At 39.6% G+C, this 27,812-nt stretch overlaps 1 protein-coding gene across 1 annotated transcript in view; it reads left to right on the top strand.

The window, feature by feature from the left end:
* The window catches only part of LOC122802503 (multidrug resistance-associated protein 1-like), a 1,262,326-nt gene that overhangs the window by 989,749 nt on the left and 244,765 nt on the right, over nucleotides 1-27,812 (top strand). The window contains exon 21 of the mRNA XM_044072155.1: nucleotides 5,005-5,204. Within this exon, the coding sequence (XP_043928090.1) occupies nucleotides 5,005-5,204 (200 nt within the window). The remainder of the gene's footprint in view (nucleotides 1-5,004; nucleotides 5,205-27,812) is intronic.

The following is a 27,812-nucleotide window of genomic DNA, read 5'->3' as shown; positions in this document are numbered from 1 at the left end:
CCTTTCAAAGGTGAGAGTCAAACCTTGTACTTTGCAAATGTGAGGTAAACACCTTAACCATTATACCAATCCCCTAACCACAACACACAGCTAGGAGTCTAGTGATTGTGCATGTCAGGAAATGTGAAAACAAGTAATGCGCAGCTATTTAAAAAACAAAGTAAAAGGTTTTGTTTTTACAATGTTACACTAAGGGATAATGATACAGAAAGTGTACATTAAATAACAGGCAGTAACATAGTATCAAGGTTAGGCGCTCCACAGCTACCATGGGAAGCACTGCAAAGGATGGAAAACGGCTACAAATGCCCATGTGTACAAGCTGTACCACATAAAGCCCTGCTAGGCTGTCAGCAGTCCGCTCAGACTTGAGGGTAGGACATAACTGCTGTTTCAGCATGGTGCCAGTATCCTCCCAAATATACTTTGGGTACAGTTTTCTCCACGCAGTACTTTGTGAGGAATAAATGACATAACATAATGTGGTCAAAAGCAAGTAGGAAGAATTTTTTAAATAAGCATATCCCACATTAAGCAAACTTAGCAAAGTGATGTAATGGCAAACCACAGAAGAGTCAAATAGGGAGTAGTAGGCACAAGATGTAAGAATCAAGGAAAAAATAGGGACACTTGTACTAGACGGGTTATCATTAGCCCATTGTGTGTGTGTGTGTGTGTGTGTGTGTGTGTGTGTGTGTGTGTGTGTGTGAGTGTGTGTTTGTCTGAGTGCAAAAATAAACAACAGATAAATCAGGATTAATCCAAAGGTTTAGACCCCAAAATGCCTGCACTGTTACAAGTGAACAGCTGCATCCTGTGTCTGTATGCACTGTATCTGGCCTATATAGAGCATTTTTAGGAGAAGAAATCATTACCAAGTGAAGGTACTTTGGATCATAATGCCTTCTGGAAGAGCAGACTAACAAGTCATCTTATATCTCTAAGTAAGGTTGGGCAGTGGTACTGACCCCAGGAACATCCGAAAGGTAGGTGAGGTATGCTGACTGGAAATTGATGGGTGGTTTGGAAAATTACGGGGAAGACTAGATTTTGATATTAAGATGCTCAGCTATATTGTAATCAACTGAAGGAAAGTATTAAATAAATTATTGATAAGGGGGGGATTAGAGATAAAGCATTTTTTTTAAATACTGGTGGCTTTGTCAGTGACCATTAAGTTGATGGCTGTTGACTAAATGTTGATGTGAGAAAACATAAAATCATCTGCTGCCATGTACCTCCTGACTTATTATATCTAAGTCTGAGATAAAATAACCTTGTAAATTTGTCACTGTGGAGAAGCTGAACTGAACTAAAACACGTGTGTTTATTTCTAAAAAGAAATTAATGAAGTACTGTACAAAATGTAACTCTATTTATAGTAAAACGTGCACCAGAATTATAACAAATGCATAAAACTGTGCAGATGTTGCAGTTATTCTTCTACAAAAGTCTGTCACCTTTGAGAATAAAACTGTCAAGCAGGCAGACCCACGCAGCAGAGCTTTATTTCTTTCTTCTTCTCTTTCTGTCTAAGCTGGCTAGATCCTTTCAGTAGCCATAAATGGACAGCAGCGTCTTCCATAGCAGAGTGACTGTGCTAACAGACAGCATAATCATTCTGAATAAAACAGGAAATAAGAGCCTGGGACTAACTGTTCAGAGCTGACTTAGTGTTTACCTTCCGAAGCATCTGGAGTATTTGCTGGAGAATCCATTGCCTGTTAGTCTCACAACTGCTAAATGCTCTTAAAAGTCAGAGGTAGATAGAATTCAGTAACTCTTTAGCTAGTGTGCTCTTTTCATTATTCTGTTTAAATTATTTGCTTTATTTTCCATATGCAAGTATTTGTTTGGTATATATTTATTCTTGCAAAGTCCATTGCTTTATTTATTTCAACTAAAATTGTTATTTAATTTCGGAAGTTTTATAGCTACTGATTTATTTATTAATATACAAGGGTAATCATTAAAGCTTGTTTATGATTAAGTTTTGGCTGTCATTAACTATTGGCTTTTGCTGTTTTGAAGAGTGACTGTTTTAGCTATAGTTGCCAAGTGAGTATATGACAGCTGGCTGTATTTTATCAGTGGACAGTAATTGTGTCCTTGCTGTGACTGTGGTAGACTTGACTTGATAAAGGAAGAGGAACTTTGGTACTAGAAGGGCTATCAGTAACCCACTGTGTGTGTGTGTGTGTGTGTGTGTGTGTGTGTGTGTGTGTGTGTGTGTGTGTGTGTGTGTGTGTGTGTGTGTGTGTGTCTGTCTGTGTTTCTGTATGCAAATTGGCTTGGCTAAGTTTCAGTTACTTTTGATAGGATAGCACTGGAGGGTATTATGCTGAAAGTAACGTGGGCGGAATTCTGGGAAGCCATAATTTACAGCGGTATCATGTGGCTGATTGAGTGATGGTAATTTGGGTGTAGCAGATGTGGGACATAATATAACGCAGTAGTGTGCATCTATCATATGTGCTTAAGGTCATTTACCCCTTGGATATTAATGGTGGTCATCAGTGAGGATCATGAGACTGAAAACCCCATCGCATTTAATGTAATATATGTTCACAGCAAAGCACACCCAGAATGAAGGTGCCTGAGTCAGCCAGCAGCATGTGCCTTCATATAGATTTTTTACTGAACTGCAGCACTGAAAAGGTTTCATGGTTCACAGACCCAATTATCGGTAATTCCCATTAAGGATCCAATATATGTGCCTATTTTCAATATGCTGCAGTTACTGAAACTGCTGATTCAAAATGTTTTCATTAAGTAAAAAAAAAAGGAAATGGAAAAAAACTTACTAACAGCTGTTGGAAAAGCTGTGTAGGAAGGAAATGGAAGCTTCAAGAAAATCTGTCATTCATATTTAGTATGATTGTGGAATATTAATGATGCTTATTCACCCCGCGTTTCATCTTTTCATGGGTTGGCAGGTCAGTAGACTTTGTAAACATAACATTTAAAAAGGAAGTAAGATTAGTGCAGGATCTCCATGGTTAGTAGAGGGAAGACTGAAACTCAAAATAAACCTTGTAGAAACTTGCATATACAGATCCAAGGCAAAGCATTTCTTTATTTAGGATGTTGGCTGTAATTTGGAGTCTGACATGGAGAAGTTGTACATGAGATACAGGGGGTTGGCATTAAAGCTGAGAAAGGAAAGGTTCAGATACTTATTAAACAGTGCTGTGGTGCAAAGGAATTGGAACAGTTTGTTTGGAGGTGTGACCACCTGATACAGTTCCGCTCTTCCGCTAAGATGTGGATACTATGTGACTATTCTAAGCTGTTGTGTAACAAATGCAGTAATTACTTTGCTGTCAACAAGGTCTAATCAGAGTTCAGAAAACATTTAAACCTTAAGAAAGGGTTACTAATTTTGCAAGCAGGGCATTTAAAGCTGTTCTTTAAAACTTGTGCTATTGTTTTAATTTGGTGGAAGCAAAGTGTACTAACATCAATGGCCTGTACAGCTACAGATCATATGCTGAATATCTGTCCCACCCTCTTTTGGCAGGTGGGAGCCTGAGAGGTCACTGGTATCCACTAGAGGTCACACAGGCTGTGGTAAAGCCCAGATCTAAGCCACAGAATAACAGATGTGGCCAGTGGCAGTTTTCTCCTAAGCCCTGGCCAGCCCTTCTCAAACCAGAGTCACTGTGGCACAGATAGACAACTTATTCTGACAGTCTGCTCTTTGGTGCAAGTGTAAATGACATAATCTTTATTTATGATTTGCAGGTAATATAGTTATAGTCATGTGACTTCTTATTTACTGATACTGCAAATCTGCATGAGGCCCAGGACGTGGCTGAATGAGGTCATATATATTTTAAGTATGATCAAAATGCTAGGATGACCTTTTTTCAAGTATAACTTATGGGAAAAGTTTTTTATCACATAACAGATGAATGAATATGGGTTACAAAATGTTAAATGTTTGTTCATTACATTTCTTACATATGTGAACTTATGGGCACATGAAGAAGCAGACTTGTGTAGGTGGGCGGATGGAGGGGCTGAGCAGTAGTTTAGGCATGAACATGGGCTGCTAAAGATGATATTTTAAAAGCAGAGCCGTCTCCAGAATAAGCGGCTGATGTGGGACAGAATAGATTTGCACTTCACACAGAGCAAGTAATGTAGGTAGATTATGTAGGAAGGTTGGTGGAGAAACCAGATAGAACTCAGTCCGACTTAAGAGGTAATGGACAGAACTGAACTTTCCAGTAGATTGGGGTGATGACAAAAGAGACCACAGAAACTGGGTAGAGTAAGAGTGGATGTGAAGAAACATTTATTTAGTAAGAGGGCAGTAGGTGCCAAAACAGTGATGCCATTCTGGCTGTGAAGACATTGGGATTTGATAATACATAAATCTGATAGGAGTTGTCCTAACTTAGAAAAACTGGTGTTATTTATACATGTCATATTTTTTAATTGAAATTTGAAATGACTAGGGAAATTGAATAGTGACTTTTGCAACAGATAGGAGAATTAACAAGAAGGGCACATGTGTTATTCCAGCAAGTCTCACAGTATAAGCCGTGCTTCCTGAGAAAGGGCTGATGCTTGCTGAATCAGTGATGCAGATGAAGCATGTATTACATGATAAAAACTTTCCTGTTCAATCATTTGTGGAACCTTTGATGGCTTGATAGACCTTTCTGAGGTTGAACTTCCCCTTTTTTCATTAACATATTTGTTTGTGTCAGCCTGTGTTTGGATTACCTTAGATTAGTCTAGCTGCCCTTACTGTTTTCATAATTTCTGTTTCTGAATGACGAGATAAAATGCTAAGCATTAAAAAGGTGAATGACTGGAATTAGTTAAGAAAAACCAGCAAATGAATATTGTTAGTGAATTAATGAACTGTCTTAACTGCCTGCAGATGTAGCTTTTCTGTAATTTGTAGAAAATGCCCAATCACTTGGGCCAAGCTTGGATTTTGTTTAACGTCATCTGCTTCTTTTTCTGAGAGTTTTTGCTTTGCTTTGTTAGAGATACTACATAGCCAGCTCCAGACAGATTCGCCGACTGGATGGGGCATCAAGGTCCCCTGTTATCTCCCATTTCAGTGAGACTCTCTTTGGGGTGCCTACAATTCGGGCCTATGGGCATCAAGAACGATTCACCTGTCAGAACAAGGACACAGTCAACGAAAACTTGGTTTGTTACTACAACAATGTCATTTCAAACAGGTGAGTGCAGGAAAAAATAGTTTTGTTCTCCGGAAGTTTATCAGTTGTTTTTTTTTACAGGGAATGCAGAATAATCAGCTTAGGATGACAGTGGATGACCTTTTGTGTTTCACTGGAAAGCTGCACCGTCCCATGTGAGAAGCTAGCGTCCCACTGTATACAGGTATATATTACTAAAAAAAGCAGATGTGAAGCTGTATGCCCCTGATTTTTTCCCTATAGTGTAATTTTGTCCCCTTTTTCCCAGAGTTGTGAGATGTTCAGCCCCAAGTTTTTGTGAGTAAAATCTTAAGATGATGCATCATGTGATAAGCATAACGTTGATGGCTCTGACGATGTCGCACCATGTGATCATGTGATAAGCATAACGTTGATGACGCTGACATTGGACATTCTCAGCTACCCGCACTTGTATGAAGCAGAAGTCCTGCATTTCCATTTTATTCTGCATCTTAGTGCCGCCATCACACAGGTCACCTTTTTTTTCATAACTGGATTCAGACATTAGGCAGAAAAATCATATTTTCAGCAAAAACACTGAGAAAAAATGAATACATCTGCAAATACAGTGTAGACTGCAAAACACAGAATTATGGAAGAATAATAATGGTTTAATTTTCTCTTTTAGGGTTCTTTCAATGTCTGTTTTATTCTAGGCGATTCTGCAAAGTAAATCCCCTTTACATACCGTGACTCAGATGATATTTATTTGATTAGTTTTATCAGGCTTGTTATTCTTCAAAGAAAACCCTCAGTGACTTGATATGTTCACCAACAGAATCTGTCATTTTATTTTCCTCTCCTCCCATTTTGGACAGAGCACAGCTACATCCCCGTTAAATATGCAAACTGGTTAAGACAGTTCATTAATTCACCAACGGGACTTATTTCAACTATAGGTATTGTGTACCTCTGCATGAAATTAAAAAGATACATCATGCAAACGAAAATAGAACAAATGCAACAGCGTTTACAGTACATTAGTTATGAACACAAAATACCTTAAATATAGAAAGGTATAACAAGCAGGTAACATTTTGTACCCCATAGCCAGGGCTGTGCAATAGGAACACAGACTGAATATGTTTACATAAATTAAGGGAAAACACACAAAAAGAGAGTAAATTAAAGGCTGTACATTTGTAAGAATGGAAACCAAAGTGGTAGTGAATTACACAATTGCTGATTTTGTAAAGTGTGATTATATGAATGTTTTTGTAGGTATTCTACTGACTGAAACCTGAATTGTTTTACTGTTTGACATTTTGGAATGTGTTTGATGAGTGGGTTCCACTCTGAGGCTGATAAAGAGTATGTATGGTTGGTGGATGCCAAATTATTATTTGGTCTCTGTAGTACTATTAGTAATTAGTATTGAGTTTGTTTTATTGACATTTATGTGTTGAAAATGAATGGATTGCTGCTGTTAAGGACTTTGGTTTGTAAGCATCAGTAGGAGGAAGTCAACACACTGATGGACAGGAAGCCAGTTTGCATATTTTCTGGAATACTGTTATACTCTGGAATGGGAGGAGAGGAAAATAAAATAACAGATTCTGTTGGTGAACATGTCAAGTCTCTGAAGGTCTTCTTTGAAAGAGTAGTTAAGAAGAGAAAGACTGTATCCCAGCTGTGTCTGCAGAATATTTTTACCTATTGCAGGTCTGCCTTCAGGGGTAAGGTGGTAAGAGATTTTTGTAATATCCATGTAGGGTTGAGTTTATTTTTGCTTCTAAATTGCTTTGTCTGGACATAGATAAAGTAGGAACTAGTTAGGACTACATACATATCGGGATTACCTGGTTTGAGTGTTTTAGTTGGGAGGGGCAGTAGGCGTAGGAACAGGTATTAAGTTTTGGGTGAGTTCTAGCTACCATAAGTCACACTTCTTTATCAGCTGTGTTTTTGCACTTGTTTTGTTGACTATATTGACACGCATGGAAATGGTGGCATTCTCAGACTTCCAAGACACTTGTAATAATCAGCAGCTTAACTTCAGCTCTCCCAGTGTGAAAAAAATGAAAGATAAGGACTAGTAATAACATTTGATTACTGGCATTGCCTGGATGTCAGCAAAGAAGAAACTTAGACAGCCTGAATGAAAATTCACTAGAAAAGGAAGAGAAGGCACTGGCAGCAGTTCAAGTTCTAGCTTTGGTGCAAGAGATGGCTTCCAGTCATTTAGAGGAAAAAATAAATCAAACATGCTCAGACTTGATTAAAATAACTGAAATATTGTAGGAGTACATCAACTCAAACAACAAAAGGCTGGAAATAATGGAAGAAGTTTTGAATGGTTATTCAGAGGAATTGATAAAAACTGCAAAAATCAGAGGTCAGAATGGAGAAAAGGCTGGCTGAGTATGAGACTGTTCAAGAAGAGCTGTTTAAAAATTAGTAGAGTTAGAGGGCAGAGCACACAAAGAAAACCTGAGATTTCCTGCTGTGCAGAGAAACTGGAAGGAATAGACTGTAATAATTTCATGAAAGCACAAATAAGCAACTGGACTGGTACTCCACAGCAGGATTTGTTAATTGAAAGAGCACATCATCTGTATGCTCTAAACCTGGTCATGAGAAAACAGCCAGGACTTGTATAAGTAAAGATGCAGTCATCCCAGGAGCAAGAGGTGATCCTGACAAATCTGTGGCAGAAGGGCAAAGTATTAAAAATCTGAGCTAGTAGAGTGTTTGTGGAATATGGTTATTTACTGTACACCAGGTGGAATAGAAGAAAATTTATCCCAGCAGTCATGGAATGTCAAGAGGCAGGTGTGAGATTCAAGCTGCTGTATCTAGCAATCTTCCGAATATTCTTTCCTCGAGGATCAAAGTAATTTTTTGATGCAAAGCAGGCTAAGGATGAAATAGAAAAAAAAAAAACAGGAGTTGACTAGAAGATTCGATGTACCTTGGACTTGAACAGGAGTCTGGGGTTTGGGACATGGAGATTAACAGGAAGGAGACTAGCAACACTGAAATTAGTGAATAAATATGAGACTATAGCAAATCACTCACATTTGTAAAGCATTGTGAAGCATAGCTTTACAAGAAAAAGTGGTTGAGAAAGATTGGACTTTTGTTGACTTCATTAATTTGTTGAGGAGACTGAAAAGCATATTCCCCACTTCATGTCATTAATGTTTGGAAGGGCACTAAAAGGAAAAAAAGAAAAAATAACTGTAAATAAAACAATTTTTGATCTTAACATTTGTATACAACAGTTCATGATATCATATAGGTCTGTTTTTTCTTCACCCTGTTCCCTTCATTTTTCTTTTTCTCTGTCCTCTCACCAACCTCATCACTAAAGAATATACTTCCTATTTTGCTCTCTTCATTGTTCAGCCACTGTGCTAATATAACTTTGTTTCCACACATTTCCATTTTATAATTTCCCTTGTCTTACCTTTTATGTCTAATTGCCTTAATATCTCCTTACTTTTCTTTACCTATTTACTGTTGCACTGCTACCTTCCTCCTCCTCCTTTCAAACCTTTACAATTCAGCTGTTCCTATCTACACTATCAGTTCAAAAGTTGTTTGAACACACCTTGATAAATTATATGATAATTTGTGGCCTAGTATATGTATTGTATGTAAATAGCAACTCCATCAATTGTTGACACATGTATATGTATATAACAACTCTGTTACTTTATTAACTTGCTTGGTTAAAATTGTTTAATTTCTTTAACTATGTATATATTTGTTAAAATTGTTTAATTTCATTAACTATGTGTATTTTTAGTAGTGAAGCTTTTCTCCCTGGGCTTCCACTGAAAATGGGTTCCTGAGCCATTGGACTTTCCTGGTCAACAAATGTCAATAAATAAATAAAATAAATAAATGTTAAAGCATTTTCAGTGATTGTTGAATCTAATAAAGATACTAAAATAAACAGGTGCTTTTTTTCTTGTTTAGTTTTAAGAAATGTAGGCATTACAGTGTTAAAAAGGGAAGAAGGGCTGGACAAAAGCATTTTTAAGTTAATTTGCTGTAATCTTGGGCTGTTGGAATGAAGGATAGGAAGTAAAAGTGCACTGGTTATAACATATGTAGAGCTGAGATGTTTTCTCTTACTTTTACATAGGCAAATGTCTGGAATAATGCCCTTGGTTTAATCTAATAACACATTTTCTGTGTGAAAATTTGTGGGCTTTGAATGTAATGAAATATTTTCCTTTAGCAAATGTTCAGTGTGTATTAAGAAGTCTGCAGCTGAGGGTATCTATACATTCTTTTCTTATGTTTCCATTGAGATAAGGTGACTACAGGTGCAGGCAATAAATTTCAAGAGCTCCAGGCAAAAATTAAAAGGTACAAGGCCAAGCAACTTATAAAAAATAAAGTATGAAATTATTTAAAGTGAATAAGAGATAGCAGCTTTCCTGGTATCTAAATACTTTATTTACTAGAATAATGTATAATTTAGTTTAAAGATAGCTAGTGGACTTTTTCCTTAGGCTAAAGTTTAATGTTTTCTAAAAGCATACAAGCTGTTTTTCACATCTAGGATGGGAATAAACATAAAACAAGAATGGAAAGCAATTAGTGGAAGTAGCACAAGGTATATTATGCTGCTTAGAATGGATAGCTTTAATTTTAGGATAGGTAATGCCTGTGGGTACAACTGCTGATTTGGGACAATTACTACTATTAGGAGAGTTAGACTTCATTATTTGAAGATATACATAGTGCTGTGTTTGTTTTAAGTTAATAGATTATGAGATGTTCTGTAGGTGGTTTTGGTTCTTTGAGGGTTTTCAGTAAAACAAATTGTCTTGTAAAATATGACAGGTTTAAATGGAAATGACAAGAAGCAACTGTGTATAAATGATCAACCTGCCAGACATCAGTGGGTGCATGTAACACAAAAGCTGGAAAAAGACTTTTAAAATAAAGCTGTCATATGTAATAGTTGGGAATAATAAATTGTTATCATAATGGCTACACTATCCATTTTATTTTGGAATGTGATGGCCTTGCCAGATATAGGCAAAAATGTAAAAGTATTGAATTTTATTAAGAAATACAGAGTGCAAATAGCAATGCCGTAGGAGACACATTTGACAAGAAGTGAGCATGGGAATTTGAAAATGGAAAGGATGTCTTCCAACGTAAAAGATCTGTCAGAAAGCAAATTGAAGGTCATGTTGGTTAACGCTAGAAGCGTTAACCTGAAAATGCACTCACTGGAGCCTCTCTTCAACAAGCAAATTAGATTACTAGTGAAAACCTCCAAAGCCACTTATGAGTCAAAACTAGCCTCTGAAACAAAGGGAAACCACAAAGCCTTCTTCAGTTACATCAGGAACCTCCATGGCAAAGCCCAGGTTTGTTCTGAATTAGTACTTAACGGTAACACTTACATTGATCCTGTTGACTTAGCCAAACTGCTAGCAAATAGGTTCAGCCCAAATTTTACCTACCTGTCTCCCTGAAAGAGACTTTCAATATCCCAATACTTGTCCCAAACCTCACATCTATGTAGATCTAGTGTTAAAAGTCCTATCCAGGGCAAAGAATACAGCTTCCATGGGACCTGATAGTATCCCAGGCTGTATTCTGCAACATCTCCAGCAAGAACTGGCTTCACCATTGAGCAACCTACTCAACCACAGCCTAAGTACAGGTTTCATTCCAGCAGAGTATAGAACTGCCATTGTCATCCTATTGTACCAAGGTGGTGCCACTACTGACCCTGGAAACTATTGCCCCATTAGCTTGACAAGTCTGATCTGTAAAGCCATGGAGCCTATTATGGATCTCATAAACAAAGACATAGGCAGTCTCCAAGCACTTGACCCCACCCAGTTTGGTTTCGTCAAGGGCAGATCTTGCCTGTTGAACCTGGATGACTTCTTTGAGACTGTCACCAAGGCCCTTGATGAGGGAAGTCAGTACATACAGCTTATCTTAACTTGGCCAAGGCCTTTGACACAATCCCCCACTCAAGCTCATCAAAAAGCTAACACAACTTGGCGTAAATCCCTACCTCATCAAGGGGGGTGCCAATTGGCTCATTGACAGGACCCACAAGGTCAAAATAGGTGCATCCACCTTCGAAAGTAGACCTGCCACTTGTGGTGTTCCCCAGGGATCTGTCCTGGGATCCCTACTGTTTGGCATTTACTTCTCAGAGTTCCAGGCAAAGACAAACGGTCTGTGGCTGACCAGCTTTGTGGATGACTGTAAGTTGAGTGCTGTCATTGACTCCCCAAATGATGTTAACATACTCCAAGAGGGTCTCACAGCAACAAATGACTGGTGCCAAAGTCATGGCCTCAAGTTAAATCCCAAAAACATGTATCATCATATCATTTGGCAAAATCATGGCCCCTACTGATTACATCAACAGCAACCCCCTAAGCACACAACCTGTAGTGACAGACCTGGGTACTCAGGTTGACAGCAGTCTCACATTTGGCCATCATGTAGCAGCAGTAGTCAGAAAAGCCTTTTACTTGCTTCATCTCATAAATAAAAGGATTGCATCCAGAAAAAAGGAGGTTATTACCTCTCTATAAGCCTCCTTCATTAGTCTAATAATTGAATATAATCCTGTTTAGTATGTACTTCTCCAAACATCTACACCAACTGGAAAAGCCACAGAAATACCTCACAAAGAGAATCCATGGCCTTCAACACCTGTCATATGCAGACAGGCTCAAATCATTGTCATCTACTCAGTATCATACAGATTGCTCAGAGGTTATCTGTGTCTCACCTACAAGGCAATCTCGGACCCTGCCCTACTAGAGATGCTCCATATCCATAAGTGTAACTCCTCACACATTATCTGCTCAAAAGGCCTGAATCTAATATGCGACATTAACAAAACCTGCTGGGGGAAACAGTTTGTCTCCCAGAGGTTGCCCCATCTCTGGAATAGACTTCCCATACATGTCAAACAGATTACCTTGGTGACCCTCTTCAAGTGCAGCCTTGATAAGTGCATGGGAAACCACAAATTTGTCCCAGTGGTTCCACCTGTGTCCCTCACTGACAGGGGTGACAGGGGTGATAGATGCTGACTGAGGTTTCTTTTTTGGAGATAAACTCTTGGCTAGGCTTGTAAGGGCCCCAGGGACAAGAGCCTAGTAACCACCTATGATCCTATGGATATTCAGCAGAATATCAGGAAAAAGAAACTGGGAGTACTTATACTAATTATACTAATTATACTAATTGCTAAATAAGTTCCAATAGTGGTACAAGAGGAAAATGATAATAATGGTGGATTTGTGGTAGTAAAGGGCTACTGGTTAGGGCAGAGGGTTACACTGGCATGTATTTATATTCCACCTAAAACTGCTACCATGGAGCTTAAGAAAATTTTGGGCGAAATAGCTTTCAGCAGGGAATATTACTTATAAGGGGTCTGGAACTTGATTTGCAAGAGTGAGGATGTGTCTGAGGGGCCCAGAAGGGAAAATGTAGCAAAAGAGGGTAGATTTCTGAAGAAATGTATGAAAAATATTTGGTATGGAAGACATGAATTCAGTAACATGAACTCAGAGAGAATTTACATATTATTCCTCAAAACGCAATAACTGGGCTATCCTAGACATAAATTATGTCACAGGAACATGTGCATTTAATTGAAAGTTTCAGCATGCATTTCAGATCATGCGCCAATAATAACTAAGATAAAAATGCAGTGTAATGAAGTAAAAATGAGACACTGGTACATATTTATCAAACATTTGTTAGATGTTCTTAAGTTTGTGGGTAGTTCATGTTTTGATAGTACAATGGATTTTCATATATTTTACAACACTAATAATTTATATTAAGATATGTTTTATACACATTATTGGTCATTCATTTTCTAAGTATTTTTTAAAGCAATTTATTATATTAGGATGCATTGAGGACACGAAGGGATTTTAATTGGATATTATATATATATATATATATATATATATATATATATATATATATATATATATATATATATGTTTACAACAATATACGTTTTACCAATTTGATTTGTGGTTATACACAAGTATGTATCTTTTTAAATTTTGGGACTGATTTCAAAAGAAATTGGTGCCAAAAAAGCTATTTAAAGATCAGACTATTTTGTAATGGCGTTCTGATGAAGCTTGTATTGTAACAAGTGAAAGCGCTTAACCTTCTGTTACGGAAATTTGGATTTAATAAATGGTCTTATTTTTATTCGAACACACAGTTTGTGCTACAACGTTTTTGTGCTGCATGGTTCTACTGGTGGTACTGTGGCTTTGTAACAGTAAGTGGAATTCCCAAGACACAGAGGAGCGTTAGCGTCAGTGTACAGTGGACTTGCTTTTTGTGCTTTGTTGCCACATTGTTCGCTTTGGTGTTTTGGGAGTTATTAGGGGAAAATATTTTGTCAGAAATGATAACTAGTGAGTGGGATAAAATGAAAATGGAGCTTAAAATTCAGTAGAAATAAAAGAAAAATAGGATTAAGCAGTAACAGGGATTATTTAGAAGTGCTGACAAAGGTTAAAGGATTGCAGAATAAGAGGAATCTCATAGAACAAGAGGAGGAGCAAATACAGTGATAAAGATTGTAGATCAGTGTGCGTATCTCTTTAAGAAACCACCTGTGGGCATGTACTATGTATATTGGTTACGGAGCACGTGCAGGGACAGAGTGCCATTTTGTAGTAAGCTGTTGAGATGTAAGCATGTATGTGTGAGAGCTTTATCTGTTAATAAATTTGTATATATTTACTGATGCGGTTATCCATCCTGATGTGTTTCTATACAATAAAGCATCTTAAACAAACTACCCCGCCTGCTTGTCTTCCATGGATTAGGGAACGAAGAACAAAGATGAACTAAAGGAATATCTGGATAATATTCATGAGTTCAGAAAGATTGTGTTACGCAACTGTGTTTTGATAATAACTCCAGAGCACAAAAACTTTTAGCACAACAATTTAGGCAACTGAAAGTAGAAAAGGTTGTTGCCAAATGTAGGGAGACTAAAACAAGAAAAATAACCAGAAATCCTGTAGAGATATTAGAGATATTTTAGATAATTTTAAGAAAGTTTGTATAAAGTTGAGAAATATGGAAATCAAGGTAGAAAACAAATGAGAATATTTATGGAAGACATAAGTATGCCAAAGTTCACAGGTAGATGAGGTTCAACAGTTAACACTTCCAGTAGGAGGAGATGAGCTAAAAATGGTGAAGTATAATTAATCTGCTGGGTAGTCTCCAGGAATAGATGGTATTTCTGTGGACGTCTGGAAGTTAGGAGGGAAGAAGGAGATAAAGATCTGGAAGGTTTTAACAGTATTTAAAAGTAGAGTAACACAAACACCAACATCCTGGAGGAGAGCCATGGTGGCTGTAATGCCTAAAGATAGCAAAGAGCCATCAGACCCAGCTTCATATAGGCCTATGTCAGTTTTAAAACATGAGTGTAAAGTATTTATGTTTATAATAGCTAAAAGATTTTTGCCAACATTTTTAGACATGGATCAGTGTGTTTTTGTGGAGGGGAAGCAAACATTTCACAGTATTAATAAAACTATATCCAGAAGGAAACAGAATGTAAGAAAATACTGGTGGGTCTTCATGCAGAGAAAACATTCGACAAAGTAAGCTGGGATTTTAAGAGTAGGGCAATGGAAACATTTGCATTCCATGATTCAGTAACAAGAGTAATTAGGAGGTTATACGAGGGAACAGAGTCAAAATTTTAAGTGGGGGATTCCACTCAGACAAGTTGGATCTGAACAGAAGAACCAGGCAGAGGTGTCCTCTTTCCCCTTTATTTGCTTTATATTTAGAGCTGTTGGCAAAGAAAATAAGGGACTCAGAAACTGAAGAATATAATTGGTGTGGTAATCATGAAACGTTAGCTTCATTTGTAGATGATATTATTTTTTACCTGATAAAAACAGAAAATTACATCTCAGAACATTTTGAGACAGTTTCAAGTCTTTTCAGGATATAAAATTAATGAAGATAAAACAAAGACTATAACTGTAAACTATCTAACTAACCACACATGAATTGCTTCAGCAATACCCATATGAATGGGGACATAATAAAAAGAAGTATTGAGTATGGATTAAAAGGGATTCTGTTGTGGCTGCTAAGGATATTTGGGAAGAGACTAAAAAGGTAATACAAAAACTGAGAAACTGCAAGAGCCAGTGTTGTTTATTTTCTTCCAATTCAACATATGGATTGTCGTTGTCAGATCCAACCACTGCACTAACTTGGAAGCTTTTACAGTACCAGAGCTCTGACTCCTCCCGTTCCCATAATTCCCTGTATTCCACTCACTTCTCTCAGATCCCATTTGCCGCCTAAAGCTAAAAGACACATTTGAATATCTTCCCTATAAGTTGCAATTTTTCTTTTCTCTCCCATGCTAACAGAGTTGCTATCTAGCATGGAAATTTTTAATGTGTGTCCTGTTCAGTTTATGGGGTTTTTTTTGTAACAGAGTATTTACTGAGTAGTAGGTTAGTGCTGGATAGATTACGTGGTATGTTTATGGGTGGTACAGTTAGTGCTGGATAGATTATGTGGTATGTTTATGGGTGGTAGAGTTAGTGCTGGACAGATTATGTGGTATGTTTATGGGTGGTAGAGTTAGTGCTGGGTAGATTATATGGTATGTTTATGGGTGGTACAGTCAGTGCTGGATAGATTATGTGGTATGTTTATGGGTGGTACAGTTAGTGCTGGATAGATTATGTGGTATGTTTATGGGTGGTACAGTCAGTGTTGGATAGATTATGTGGTATGTTTATGGGTGGTACAGTTAGTGCTGGATAGATTATGTGGTATGTTTATGGGTGGTACAGTTAGTGCTGGATAGATTATGCGGTATGTTTATGGGTGGTACAGTTAGTGCTGGACAGATTATGTGGTATGTTTATGGATGGTACAGTTAGTGCTGGATAGATTATGTGGTATGTTTATGGGTGGTACAGTTAGTGCTGGATAGATTATGTGGTATGTTTATGGGTGGTACAGTTAGTGCTGGATAGATTATGTGGTATGTTTATGAGTGGTACAGTTAGTGCTGGATAGATTATGTGGTATGTTTATGGGTGGTAGAGTTAGTGCTGGGTAGATTATGTGGTATGTTTATGGGTGGTACAGTTAGTGCTGGATAGATTATGTGGTATGTTTATGGGTGGTACAGTCAGTGCTGGATAGATTATGTGGTATGTTTATGGGTGGTACAGTTAGTGCTGGATAGATTATGCGGTATGTTTATGGGTGGTACAGTCAGTGCTGGATAGATTATGTGGTATGTTTATGGGTGGTACAGTTAGTGCTGGATAGATTATGCGGTATGTTTATGGGTGGTACAGGTAGTGTTAGTGTTGGATAGATTATGTGGTATGTTTATGGGTGGTACAGTTAGTGCTGGATAGATTATGCAGTATGTTTATGGGTGGTACAGGTAGTGTTAGTGTTGGATAGATTATGTGGTATGTTTATGGGTGGTACAGTTAGTGCTGGATAGATTATGTGGTATGTTTATGGGTGGTACAGTTAGTGCTGGATAGATTATGCGGTATGTTTATGGGTGGTACAGGTAGTGTTAGTGTTGGATAGATTCTGTGGTATGTTTATGGGTGGTACAGTTAGTGCTGGATAGATTGTGGTATGTTTATGGGTGGTACAGTCAGTGCTGGATAGATTATGTGGTATGTTTATGGGTGGTACAGTTAGTGCTGGACAGATTATGTGGTATGTTTATGGGTGGTACAGGTAGTGTTAGTGTTGGATAGATTATGTGGTATGTTTATGGGTGGTAGAGTTAGTGCTGGACAGATTATGTGGTATGTTTATGGGTGGTAGAGTTAGTGCTGGGTAGATTATATGGTATGTTTATGGGTGGTACAGTCAGTGCTGGATAGATTATGTGGTATGTTTATGGGTGGTAGAGTTAGTGCTGGATAGATTATGTGGTATGTTTATGGGTGGTACAGTTAGTGCTGGATAGATTATGTGGTATGTTTATGGGTGGTACAGTTAGTGCTGGATAGATTATGCGGTATGTTTATGGGTGGTACAGGTAGTGTTAGTGTTGGATAGATTATGTGGTATGTTTATGGGTGGTACAGTCAGTGCTGGATAGATTATGTGGTATGTTTATGGGTGGTACAGTTAGTGCTGGACAGATTATGTGGTATGTTTATGGATGGTACAGTTAGTGCTGGATAGATTGCGGTATGTTTATGGGTGGTACAGTTAGTGCTGGACAGATTATGTGGTATGTTTATGGATGGTACAGTTAGTGCTGGATAGATTATGTGGTATGTTTATGGGTGGTACAGTTAGTGCTGGATAGATTATGTGGTATGTTTATGGGTGGTACAGTTAGTGCTGGATAGATTATGTGGTATGTTTATGAGTGGTACAGTTAGTGCTGGATAGATTATGTGGTATGTTTATGGGTGGTAGAGTTAGTGCTGGGTAGATTATGTGGTATGTTTATGGGTGGTACAGTTAGTGCTGGATAGATTATGTGGTATGTTTATGGGTGGTACAGTCAGTGCTGGATAGATTATGTGGTATGTTTATGGGTGGTACAGTTAGTGCTGGATAGATTATGCGGTATGTTTATGGGTGGTACAGTCAGTGCTGGATAGATTATGCGGTATGTTTATGGGTGGTACAGGTAGTGTTAGTGTTGGATAGATTATGTGGTATGTTTATGGGTGGTACAGTTAGTGCTGGATAGATTATGCAGTATGTTTATGGGTGGTACAGGTAGTGTTAGTGTTGGATAGATTATGTGGTATGTTTATGGGTGGTACAGTTAGTGCTGGATAGATTATGTGGTATGTTTATGGGTGGTACAGTTAGTGCTGGATAGATTATGCGGTATGTTTATGGGTGGTACAGTCAGTGTTGGATAGATTATGTGGTATGTTTATGGGTGGTACAGTTAGTGCTGGATAGATTATGTGGTATGTTTATGGGTGGTACAGTTAGTGCTGGATAGATTATGCGGTATGTTTATGGGTGGTACAGTCAGTGCTGGATAGATTATGCGGTATGTTTATGGGTGGTACAGGTAGTGTTAGTGTTGGATAGATTATGTGGTATGTTTATGGGTGGTACAGTTAGTGCTGGATAGATTATGCAGTATGTTTATGGGTGGTACAGGTAGTGTTAGTGTTGGATAGATTATGTGGTATGTTTATGGGTGGTACAGTTAGTGCTGGATAGATTATGTGGTATGTTTATGGGTGGTACAGTTAGTGCTGGATAGATTATGCAGTATGTTTATGGGTGGTACAGGTAGTGTTAGTGTTGGATAGATTATGTGGTATGTTTATGGGTGGTACAGGTAGTGTTATAGTATCAGTCTTTTAGAATTAGTAGCTTTGATGTGATGTCAATATTACTGTAGTTCTGATATTTCTAGCATAGAGAGTTTTGTTGTTTTTTGTCACAGTTCTAAATACTTATTTAGAGTGTGTGATAGCTATCCACTGGACAATGGCGGAGTCTCAAAGTTTCAAAAAATGTACGCAGCCTGGGCACAAGTTGCCATCACAAGACTCACACTGGCGTTGTTTTTGCTGCTGCCCATTTAGAGTTGGACTGACATTCATATAAGGCCTTTAGTTCCAGGGCTATTATGAGCAAGAAGGGAAAACTGATAGTTAAAGGTTTACTTCCCCTAAAGACAGGGATATCTTCAGCAGCTGGATCTTCTTCTGTCTCCTGTAAAGAAAAGTGAAAAGGACAAATTAAAGGACAACAGCAAAAAGAAAGATACATTAAAAGCTGACAAGCAAAAAGAAAATCTACCATCTGAAAAAAACAGTACTCAAAAAAGGTTATCAGATCCAGCAGAACAGTTTTGATCAGTCCTAAACCTAAAACAGCTCACACATCAGAGCTGACTGCCTCTCGGCGCTGATCTGTCTCTCTTAAAGCCTGTTTCTCCCCAGAGCTGTTTTGCCAAAGACTACACTCTCCAATCCTGCAGGAGAAGCGTTATTCCCATCCACCTTTGGTGGTGTTTTCCATTTGGTCAAGATGTCAGTAGGATGATGCAGAAGTTCCTCAAGATGCAGATTCAGCTTGGGGTTTGTTTTTATGCCACCCCTAATGAGTGCATGAATTATTGGCCCAACTTACCTGCCATTTTTTTCCTACAGTACTGGTTCATCCCATTTTGACACTGGTTTCCTTGATACTGGTTCATCCCAGTTTGACACTGGTTTCCTTGATACTGGTTCATCCCATTTTGACACTGGTTTCCTTGATACTGGTTCATCCCAGTTTGACACTGGTTTCCTTGATACTGGTTCATCCCAGTTTGACACTGGTTTCCTTAATACTGGTTCATCCCGTTTTGACACTGGTTTCCTTGATACTGGTTCATCCCATTTTGACACTGGTTTCCTTGATACTGGTTCATCCCAGTTTGACACTGGTTTCCTTGATACTGGTTCATCCCATTTTGACACTGGTTTCCTTGATACTGGTTCATCCCATTTTGACACTGGTTTCCTTGATACTGGTTCATCCCAGTTTGACACTGGTTTCCTTGATACTGGTTCATCCCAGTTTGACACTGGTTTCCTTGATACTGGTTCATCCCATTTTGACACTGGTTTCCTTGATACTGGTTCATCCCAGTTTGACACTGGTTTCCTTGATAGTGGTTCATCCCATTTTGACACTGGTTTCCTTGATACTGGTTCATCCCATTTTGACACTGGTTTCCTTGATACTGGTTCATCCCATTTTGACACTGGTTTCCTTGATACTGGTTCATCCCATTTTGACACTGGTTTCCTTGATACTGGTTCATCCCATTTTGACACTGGTTTCCTTGATACTGGTTCATCCCATTTTGACACTGGTTTCCTTGATACTGGTTCATCCCAGTTTGACACTGGTTTCCTTGATACTGGTTCATCCCATTTTGACACTGGTTTCCTTGATACTGGTTCATCCCATTTTGACACTGGTTTCCTTGATACTGGTTCATCCCAGTTTGACACTGGTTTCCTTGATTCCAGCTTCTACTGAGTCTTAGTCTCCTTGACCCTGGCTACATCCCTTTCCCTTTTGACTCCGAGGTTGTCAGTTCAAGAGATGACTCTGAGCTAAAGTGTCGGCGACAAGACCGGAGGGCAAAAGTTCACACAAAGGGCTTCAGAACCTTCCCTACCTCTCAGAGCATCTGCATTTAACAGCTCGAATCCAAGGTTGGCCGCAGGGTTGAGGTACATCGGAACCAAGAAGTCTGTTTCATCTTTTGAAGGGACCAGGTTCTTGGAACCGATTGTGGCTTTAGTTTCACAGGATCCCTGACTTGCCCAAGGAGAAGATGCCTTCTGCTAGCACAGTACCACCCAAACCAAAACAGGATTCTGCTTCTTCTTCAAATCATCCTGTCAGACAGGGTCATTTGGAACCATAAGCTGTCCAAGCCACTTGTTACATCAGCTCCCAGTCTGATTCTGAACCCTCTGATTCCCATCCGGAGTTAGTTCATAGGAAACAGATGTGCAAACAGATGCACATAGATTTTACTCCAGAGTCAGTCATGGAAGAAACAGATTTAAATGAAGATGAAGGCTCCCCCCAGATCCCCTTCTGAGGATGTCACCTTTGGCGAAATCCTGGAATTGAAGAAGCAGAGGGAGATGGTCTGTCCAAGATCCTTCCCTTGATGAGTATGTGTTCTTGCAGGCTTTTAGTTCCATCCCACCTTTGTCTTGGGTGGTACCAGCCATTGACCCTCTTGTAGACATCATAGCACAACGGGCTTGGAAGGATCTTGATGTGGATGAACTTACCCCCCCCCCCCCAAAAAAAAAGATAGTGTTTTGCAAGCCCCTAAAGACAGGAAACATTGGAGCAATGATCCTCTGGTAAATGCAATAGTTGTAGCAGCAGCCATGAAAAAAAAAACTTGAATTTTCTGAAGAAAGCTTCTCTGTTCATACCCCCAGTAGTGATCCCAGTATGATGGATGGATTAGGAAAGTAGACTTGTGCCTCAATGACCTTTGCTCTTACATCACTGAATTACTTGGCCTGTGTGATGAGGTTTCAGAGAGGTTTACTCAAGGAACTCCGTAAATCACTCTCAAGTAACTTTCCTGTGGATGTCCAAAAGACAGTGGACTCCCAGCTGACCACCCACCAGTTGACTACAAGTGTTGCCATGAGTTTATCTAATGCACCCGATGGCACCACCATAGCAGCAGGTACCATTATCACTTTGCACCACCATGCATGAATGCATCTTTTGTGACTTTGTGGAAAGTTTTGAGATGCCCTTTATTAGTGCCCCATATGATGGATAAATGGTTTTAGGACCCAAAGTCAAAGACACATTAACTAGGAGCTAGCTAGATGGTAAGACTCTGTCTACAGTTGGCATGCATTCTTCCGCTCCTCAATGATTCTTTTTGAGGAATCGCAGGTTGGGGAAAAAATGTGGTTTTGGCAGTCACAGAGTCCTTACTATGACACTTCTGGTGATAGGCCTCCTTGTGGCAGAGGGGGGTACAGCTAATTGGCGTTGGCTAAGTGGTAGAGGAGGACTGGAAAATCAGGTGTTTTGTGGTCCCTTTTCCAACAAGCCCTTGCAGTGTCCCTGAAGGGTTGCCTGACTGCTGCGCTCTGGAGGCAGTCATGGTAAGCTTTTCTGTATACCTGCAAGCCTGGCAAAGCATTACAACAAATTCTTGCCTGTTAAAGATAATATCCAGACATTATTACATTCCATTTTCCCTTCCACTTCTGAACAAGAAAAAGATTCCTAATGTTCCAGCCAGTCAGTGGGAGACAGCAGCACTAGAGATATCCAAGTTGCCAGACAAAAGGGTCATCCAGCAGGTCCCCTGAGTCCAGTTAATAGTCCAGAGTCTATTTAAGAAATTTTTTAATGCCAGAAAGACAGGAGACCTAAGACCAGTTTTGGATCCAAGCCATCTTAATCAATTTGTAAAACAGATTATGTTCCGGATGGTCACGGTTCAGTCTGTTCTACCTCTACTGAGGAAGCATGAGTGGATGTGCATGATAGATCTCAGGGATGCTGCTTACTATCTTGTGAAAATAGAGAAGTGATCCAGGAGATTTCTGCATCTGTGACTGCTTGGCAGTCAAGTTTTTCTCTGTCTGGATGATTGGCTCCTGACTGCTACCTCAGAGCATCTTCTCAAACACCATCTGGACCTGGTGCTCCAACTGTTACTCAGTTTAGGGATTACAGCAAACCTCCCAAAATGCCAGCTATGACCTGCACAGCAAATAGAATTTTTAGGATGCCACCTCAACACATCTTTGAAGATTGTAAGCCTCCCACAACACAACATCCCTTTGATCTGTCTAGTGGCAGCACAAGTTCTTCATCACCCCTACCTGTTAGCAAGGCTTGTACTCCATCTTCGTGGACTTATGTCTTCTTTGATGTGATGGTACCAGTGTCCCAGTATCACAGGAGAGTGTTTCAGTGGACCATAGCTGTCTCAAAAGGTTCATCCATTGCATATCAAGATATGGCTCACTCAAACCTGCAAACAACATGTGGCGTGGTGGATAACATCTCCTCTAGTTGTCAAGCAACATCATTTTCATCCAGACTCACCAGCAGTGGTAGTAACCAAGGATCCCTCCCTTTAGGGTGGGGATGGGCATTTCAAAGGGAGGATGCTCCAAGGTACCTGGTCACAAACAGAGGCCAACCTTCACATCAATGTTTTTGAGATGAGGACAGTCTTCTTTGTCTTGCAAGCTTTTCAGGATGCCATACACAAGGGTGTGATCTCCATACAAGCAGACAATATGGAGGTAATATGGAACATCAACAAACAAGGAGGAACCCGCTCTTATCCCTGATGTCAAAAGGCCATGATAGTTTGGCTGTGGGCAATGGGTGATATCTTCACAACACTTTCTCATAGCAATGCATATCCTGAGGTCTACAGATGTGCTAGCAGACAAGTCGAGCAGGGTCATTTTGACTCCTCATGAGTGGTTTCTTAATCCAATACTGGCAACAATGATTTTCAACTGCTGGGGACAACCATGCTGCGACCTCTTTGCCTCCTACCTCAACAATAAGTGCAGCAGTTACTTTCCCCTGATCCCTCCACAGGGTCAATCACAGAGAGATGCTCTAGTCCATGATTGGCCCCGGGTCTCCTTTATGCATTCCCACCTCTACCCATAACGAACACATTTTTTCAAAAAGCAAGACAGTGCAAGGCCACAGTGATCCTCATTGCCGTTTTCTGGACCCGACAAATATGGTTCCCCTTCATATGGTCTCTACTTCAACATCCTCCATGGATGTTAGATCATTATACAGATAATCTGTCTCACCCATCCAGATTGCCTGTTCTGGAACAGATGTCTGTGAAACATGGTTTCTCCATTTCTAACCATAGCCAGAGATGCTAGGCTTCCAAATTATTTTGACATCTCAGAAGCCATCTGCAGAGACAACATACCATAACAAGTGCAACGATTTTCAATTTGGGCTACTTCTAAGGGACCCTTTCTCCACTCCCATTCAAAATTTTAGAATTTCTACAGGATCTCTCTGATTGTTCTACTATCAAAGTACAGATGACAACAATATCAAATTTCCATACTGGTTACAATGATTCTTCCTTGGCATCCTTAAAAGTTAGTAATGTGTTTTTAAGGGGTACCTTTCTTTTACTTCCACAAATCAGAGATCCAGTTTCCCCTTAGGACATTGCTATCATGCTACAAGCTTTGACTCAACTTCCTTTGATCCTGTGGCCATTGCAGACCTCATATTTCTTGGATAACTTTTTCTAATAGGAGTTAACTTTGCCCAGAAGACTTTTGGAATTACCGGCACTTTCTTGTAAGCCTCCATACTTGATTTTCCACAAATATAGCAGTAGCTACATCAATTGTCTTTGCTAAGAGAATGTCCATTGAGGACATTGGTACAGCACCAACTTGGTCAACAATCCATACCTTTGTGTCTCATTATAAGATCGATGTACATTTCAGATCGCGTTCCTCATTTGGTTCCACCGTTTTCAGAAATATCCTTCCTTGATACTACCCAGCTTAGGAATCTGTCCCACATGTTGAACTGGATGAAAACAGACAACATTGGATACAAAAATGATGTTCTTACCATAATGATAGGTCCATGTTATCTAATTATCTTCCAGTTTAACCTCTCTCCTTCTACTCCCTTCCAAACTAAACACTAAAGTTTGAGGATGACCGAATGGAATGCAGTTTACACCCTGTCTGTGTACAGCCCTATTGGTCATTCCTGTTACCTTTTCTGTGGATTATTGTCAGTATGAAATGTATAATGTTTTCTGCATTCCAGAAAGTTGTGTATTTATAGAGGAAACTCAGTCTGAGAAAGGATTGGAATACAGGGAGTTATGGGTAGGGTAGGAGTGAGAGCCCTGATACCATAAAATCTTTCATGTCAGTGAACCGGGTGAAAATCAGCATGGCTGTATTGTTATGATAACATAACTAAGTACATAAGTTTTGTCTCTTCTGTATGGATGTGGATATCAAGATGCAAGCAGTGAAAATGTTTTAGTCCCTTTAGTTTTACATACAAGTCAGGCATATTTTTATCATTTAGAGGAGAAGTTGTGAACATTAATAAAGAGTTGAAGGGTAAGTTGATCCTTCCAATAGAATAAGGTGGCTTTGGGCAATCAGATTTGAAGGGATATTTTAGAGCTACACAGTTAAGGTTCACATAACACAAGCAAAAAAAAAAGGATGATGAGGAAGCAGGAGAGAAATTCCAGAAATAAGGAAAAAGTGAGATTTTGGATGTATATCCTTTAGGAGAATAACAACATCCATGCAGAATATTACATTCATAAAGTACTGGGAAGTATTCAGAGAACTAAGCCAACTCAAGAATGGAGATTTCCGGTTCCCCATCCAGTTGTCCAAGTTAAACTTGAATCAGATTAAGGAGGAACACTACTTCACATGAATGGGGAAGCCTGTTCCAGAGAAGAGGTAGCCCTTGGGATTTATACCTGTCTTTCCAGCAGGTCTTATGTATATCACAGGCAAGGTTCCTGTCTTCAGAATGGGTAATTATGGTGCTGTTTGTTTTGAAGATATGCAGGAGGTCTATCAGAGTGAGGTCCAACATTGCAATCTATGCTAGTCATAGATTCTTAATATCACTAACTGATACTTCATTTGCCACATCTAAACCATTATATGTGCTGTCTGTTAAAATAAATGGCTTTAACAGTACTAATAAAAGAAGGTCCTTATTTAAGCATTTATTTTTAACAAGACAAATGTTATTTTATTATACTTCATGTAACAAAGATTATGAATTAATGCTTCTTCTCTTAAAGACAACATGAGAGGAGCTGCCATTTTACGCTTTAGACTCTTGTCCTTTTCATTCTTCCTCACTAATGGCTTACGGATCTGACTCAGCCACATTTTTTCAGACTCGGATCCTAGTCTTGAGCTCCTCCCTTTACCCACAGTGCCCCACACTCTCAGTAGCTTCCTCAGATCTTGTTTACTGCCTAGCTGGTATGACGTGGATTTCTAGTCTCGTGAGATTTCCTTGGGTGACAATAAGTCAAGCCTTTTTCTTAAATTTTATTCTTATACCATACAAGTAGTTTTTTATTCATACCCCCCCTTTAGTTTCTTACAGGCATTAGGGACAAATCTTTTTATTTCCCGTTTTTACTTGCTTCTTCTTTCAGACCAGTTGGCATTTCTGCTTTCTGTTTTTTTCCCTTGTGCGTTTTTTTTTTTTGTTTAAAGAGGGCAGGGGAAATATTATGTATACATTAATAACCTTCTATTGTTTTTGTTAGTGACAGGGTTGGCTATTTTTTTACTATCACTTTTTGCCGTGTGCTGTACTTTACCTAGCTGGTTTCTTATAGAGGTGTTAGTGGTGTATTATTTATTTATTTGTTCTACTTTAATAATGTCAGATAAACCATCAAGTGCTGCTCAGAGTGTGGGCATAAGAGTCCTCATTCCGATGCACATAGTAAGTTTGTGTACTGCTTAGAGCTGGACCACCTGTGATCAGATTGTGTAATTTGTGAGGGATTTAACCCCTGAACCATATCTGATTGCAGGAACAAACTCATACTAAAAGGACTATTACCTGCTTCATCATCATCATCAGGAGCTCAGACTCCCTCAGTTAGCCTTTCTGGGTTGTTGGAGCTGAGAAAACACTCCTGTGCGACCTCCAAAGCCTTTTTGCAGCCTCCAGCTAAGTCTGCAAAGACCTCTGATCCTAACTTGTTGTATCCAAGACCCAGGTCTGCCCTATTGAATCCAAGGCACTCCTGGGATCCAGCAGGCACCACTACTGTGACTGCCTCTCCTAGGCCATCCTCTTCCACCTTGGATCCAAAGATCTCAGATCCAAGTGTTAGAACTCAAACTGCAGAGTTTGCTATCAGGCAGTTCCCCAATGTTTCCCTTGAAGCTTCTTCAAATCCCTTCCAGACGTTCCAGGCCTGCATCAGTTGCCTCCTCTAGATCCTCCAGGAGTATATCTGATGTTGATATGGACAAAATGATGCGGAGGTTCCTCAAAGCTCAAATCCAGATGGGGGTGTTACAGGCTCTGTCCCCATTCAGATCCATGAGTGCCCCCGATGCTGTGATTCAGTCTTCTTCTCCTCCGACCCAACCAGCGATTTCAGAGTGCCGGGATGCTAGGTACCTGAGAGAGTTGGCATCGGATCCAAGGAAGCTCCCTTCCTTGACTCAGATGGCTACCCTGACCAGCTTTGTTCTGATTTTGTTGGATCAGAGTGGGTCTCAGATCTGGGATGTTGGCATCGGATCTGAGGGGAGGGGTTCAGTTCTGTCTTTCTCGGTTCCATCCCTTCCTGTTGGTGCTTCGTTCCTCCACAGCTTGGTTTCCATTTTGTCTGGAGATCATGAATCTAGGGTGGTTACCATCCATGCTGCTTCGACCGTTTCAGCTTTGAGGGAGATGAGGTGAGTTTCTCCTTGTCTGTTGGTTTTCCAGATTGTGGAAAGGGCTTTCTCTGTTCACAGAGAATCAACCTCTTTTGCCTCCGATCCTTCCCTTTGTTCTTCACTGGATCTAAGTACTGAAGCCATCATCTCTCTCCAGGGTCAGCCTTCCTTGAGGAGCCTCCAAGTTCTTCCCCTGAGGAAACTCCCTTTCTTCTGATACCTCCCCCGAACACCCCACAGAGAAGGTTCCTCAGAAGAAAATGTGCAAAAGGAGGCACATTTACTCCCCAGTGGAGCCACTTAGAGAAGACACAGACTTTGAAGAAGGATCACCACAGTCACCAGCTGGTGATGTCGCCTTTAGGCAGAATGGTGGCTGGTTGGCCCAAACTCTTTCTTCTGAAGAGTCTGTGTTGTTAGATGGTTTTGGGGCAGGCCCATATATGTCTTGGGTGACACCCCCCCAGTGGATGAACTCACTGACCTAGTTTCCCAGTGGGCTTGGAAGGAGCCAAACACCATAGAGCCAATCCCCAAATGCCTGAACAGATTTTTGGTTCCACCCAAAGACAGACTTCATTGGTCCAAAGGTGTCCCTGTTGAAGCCATTGTTGTGGCAGCAGCCACCAAGAAG

The sequence above is a fragment of the Protopterus annectens genome, chromosome 5.part0 (genome assembly GCF_019279795.1).
Source record: "Protopterus annectens isolate FY-2018-M chromosome 5.part0, PAN1.0, whole genome shotgun sequence".
Classification (NCBI taxonomy): domain Eukaryota; kingdom Metazoa; phylum Chordata; order Ceratodontiformes; family Protopteridae; genus Protopterus; species Protopterus annectens.
This window is presented reverse-complemented; position numbering and strand designations above follow the sequence as displayed.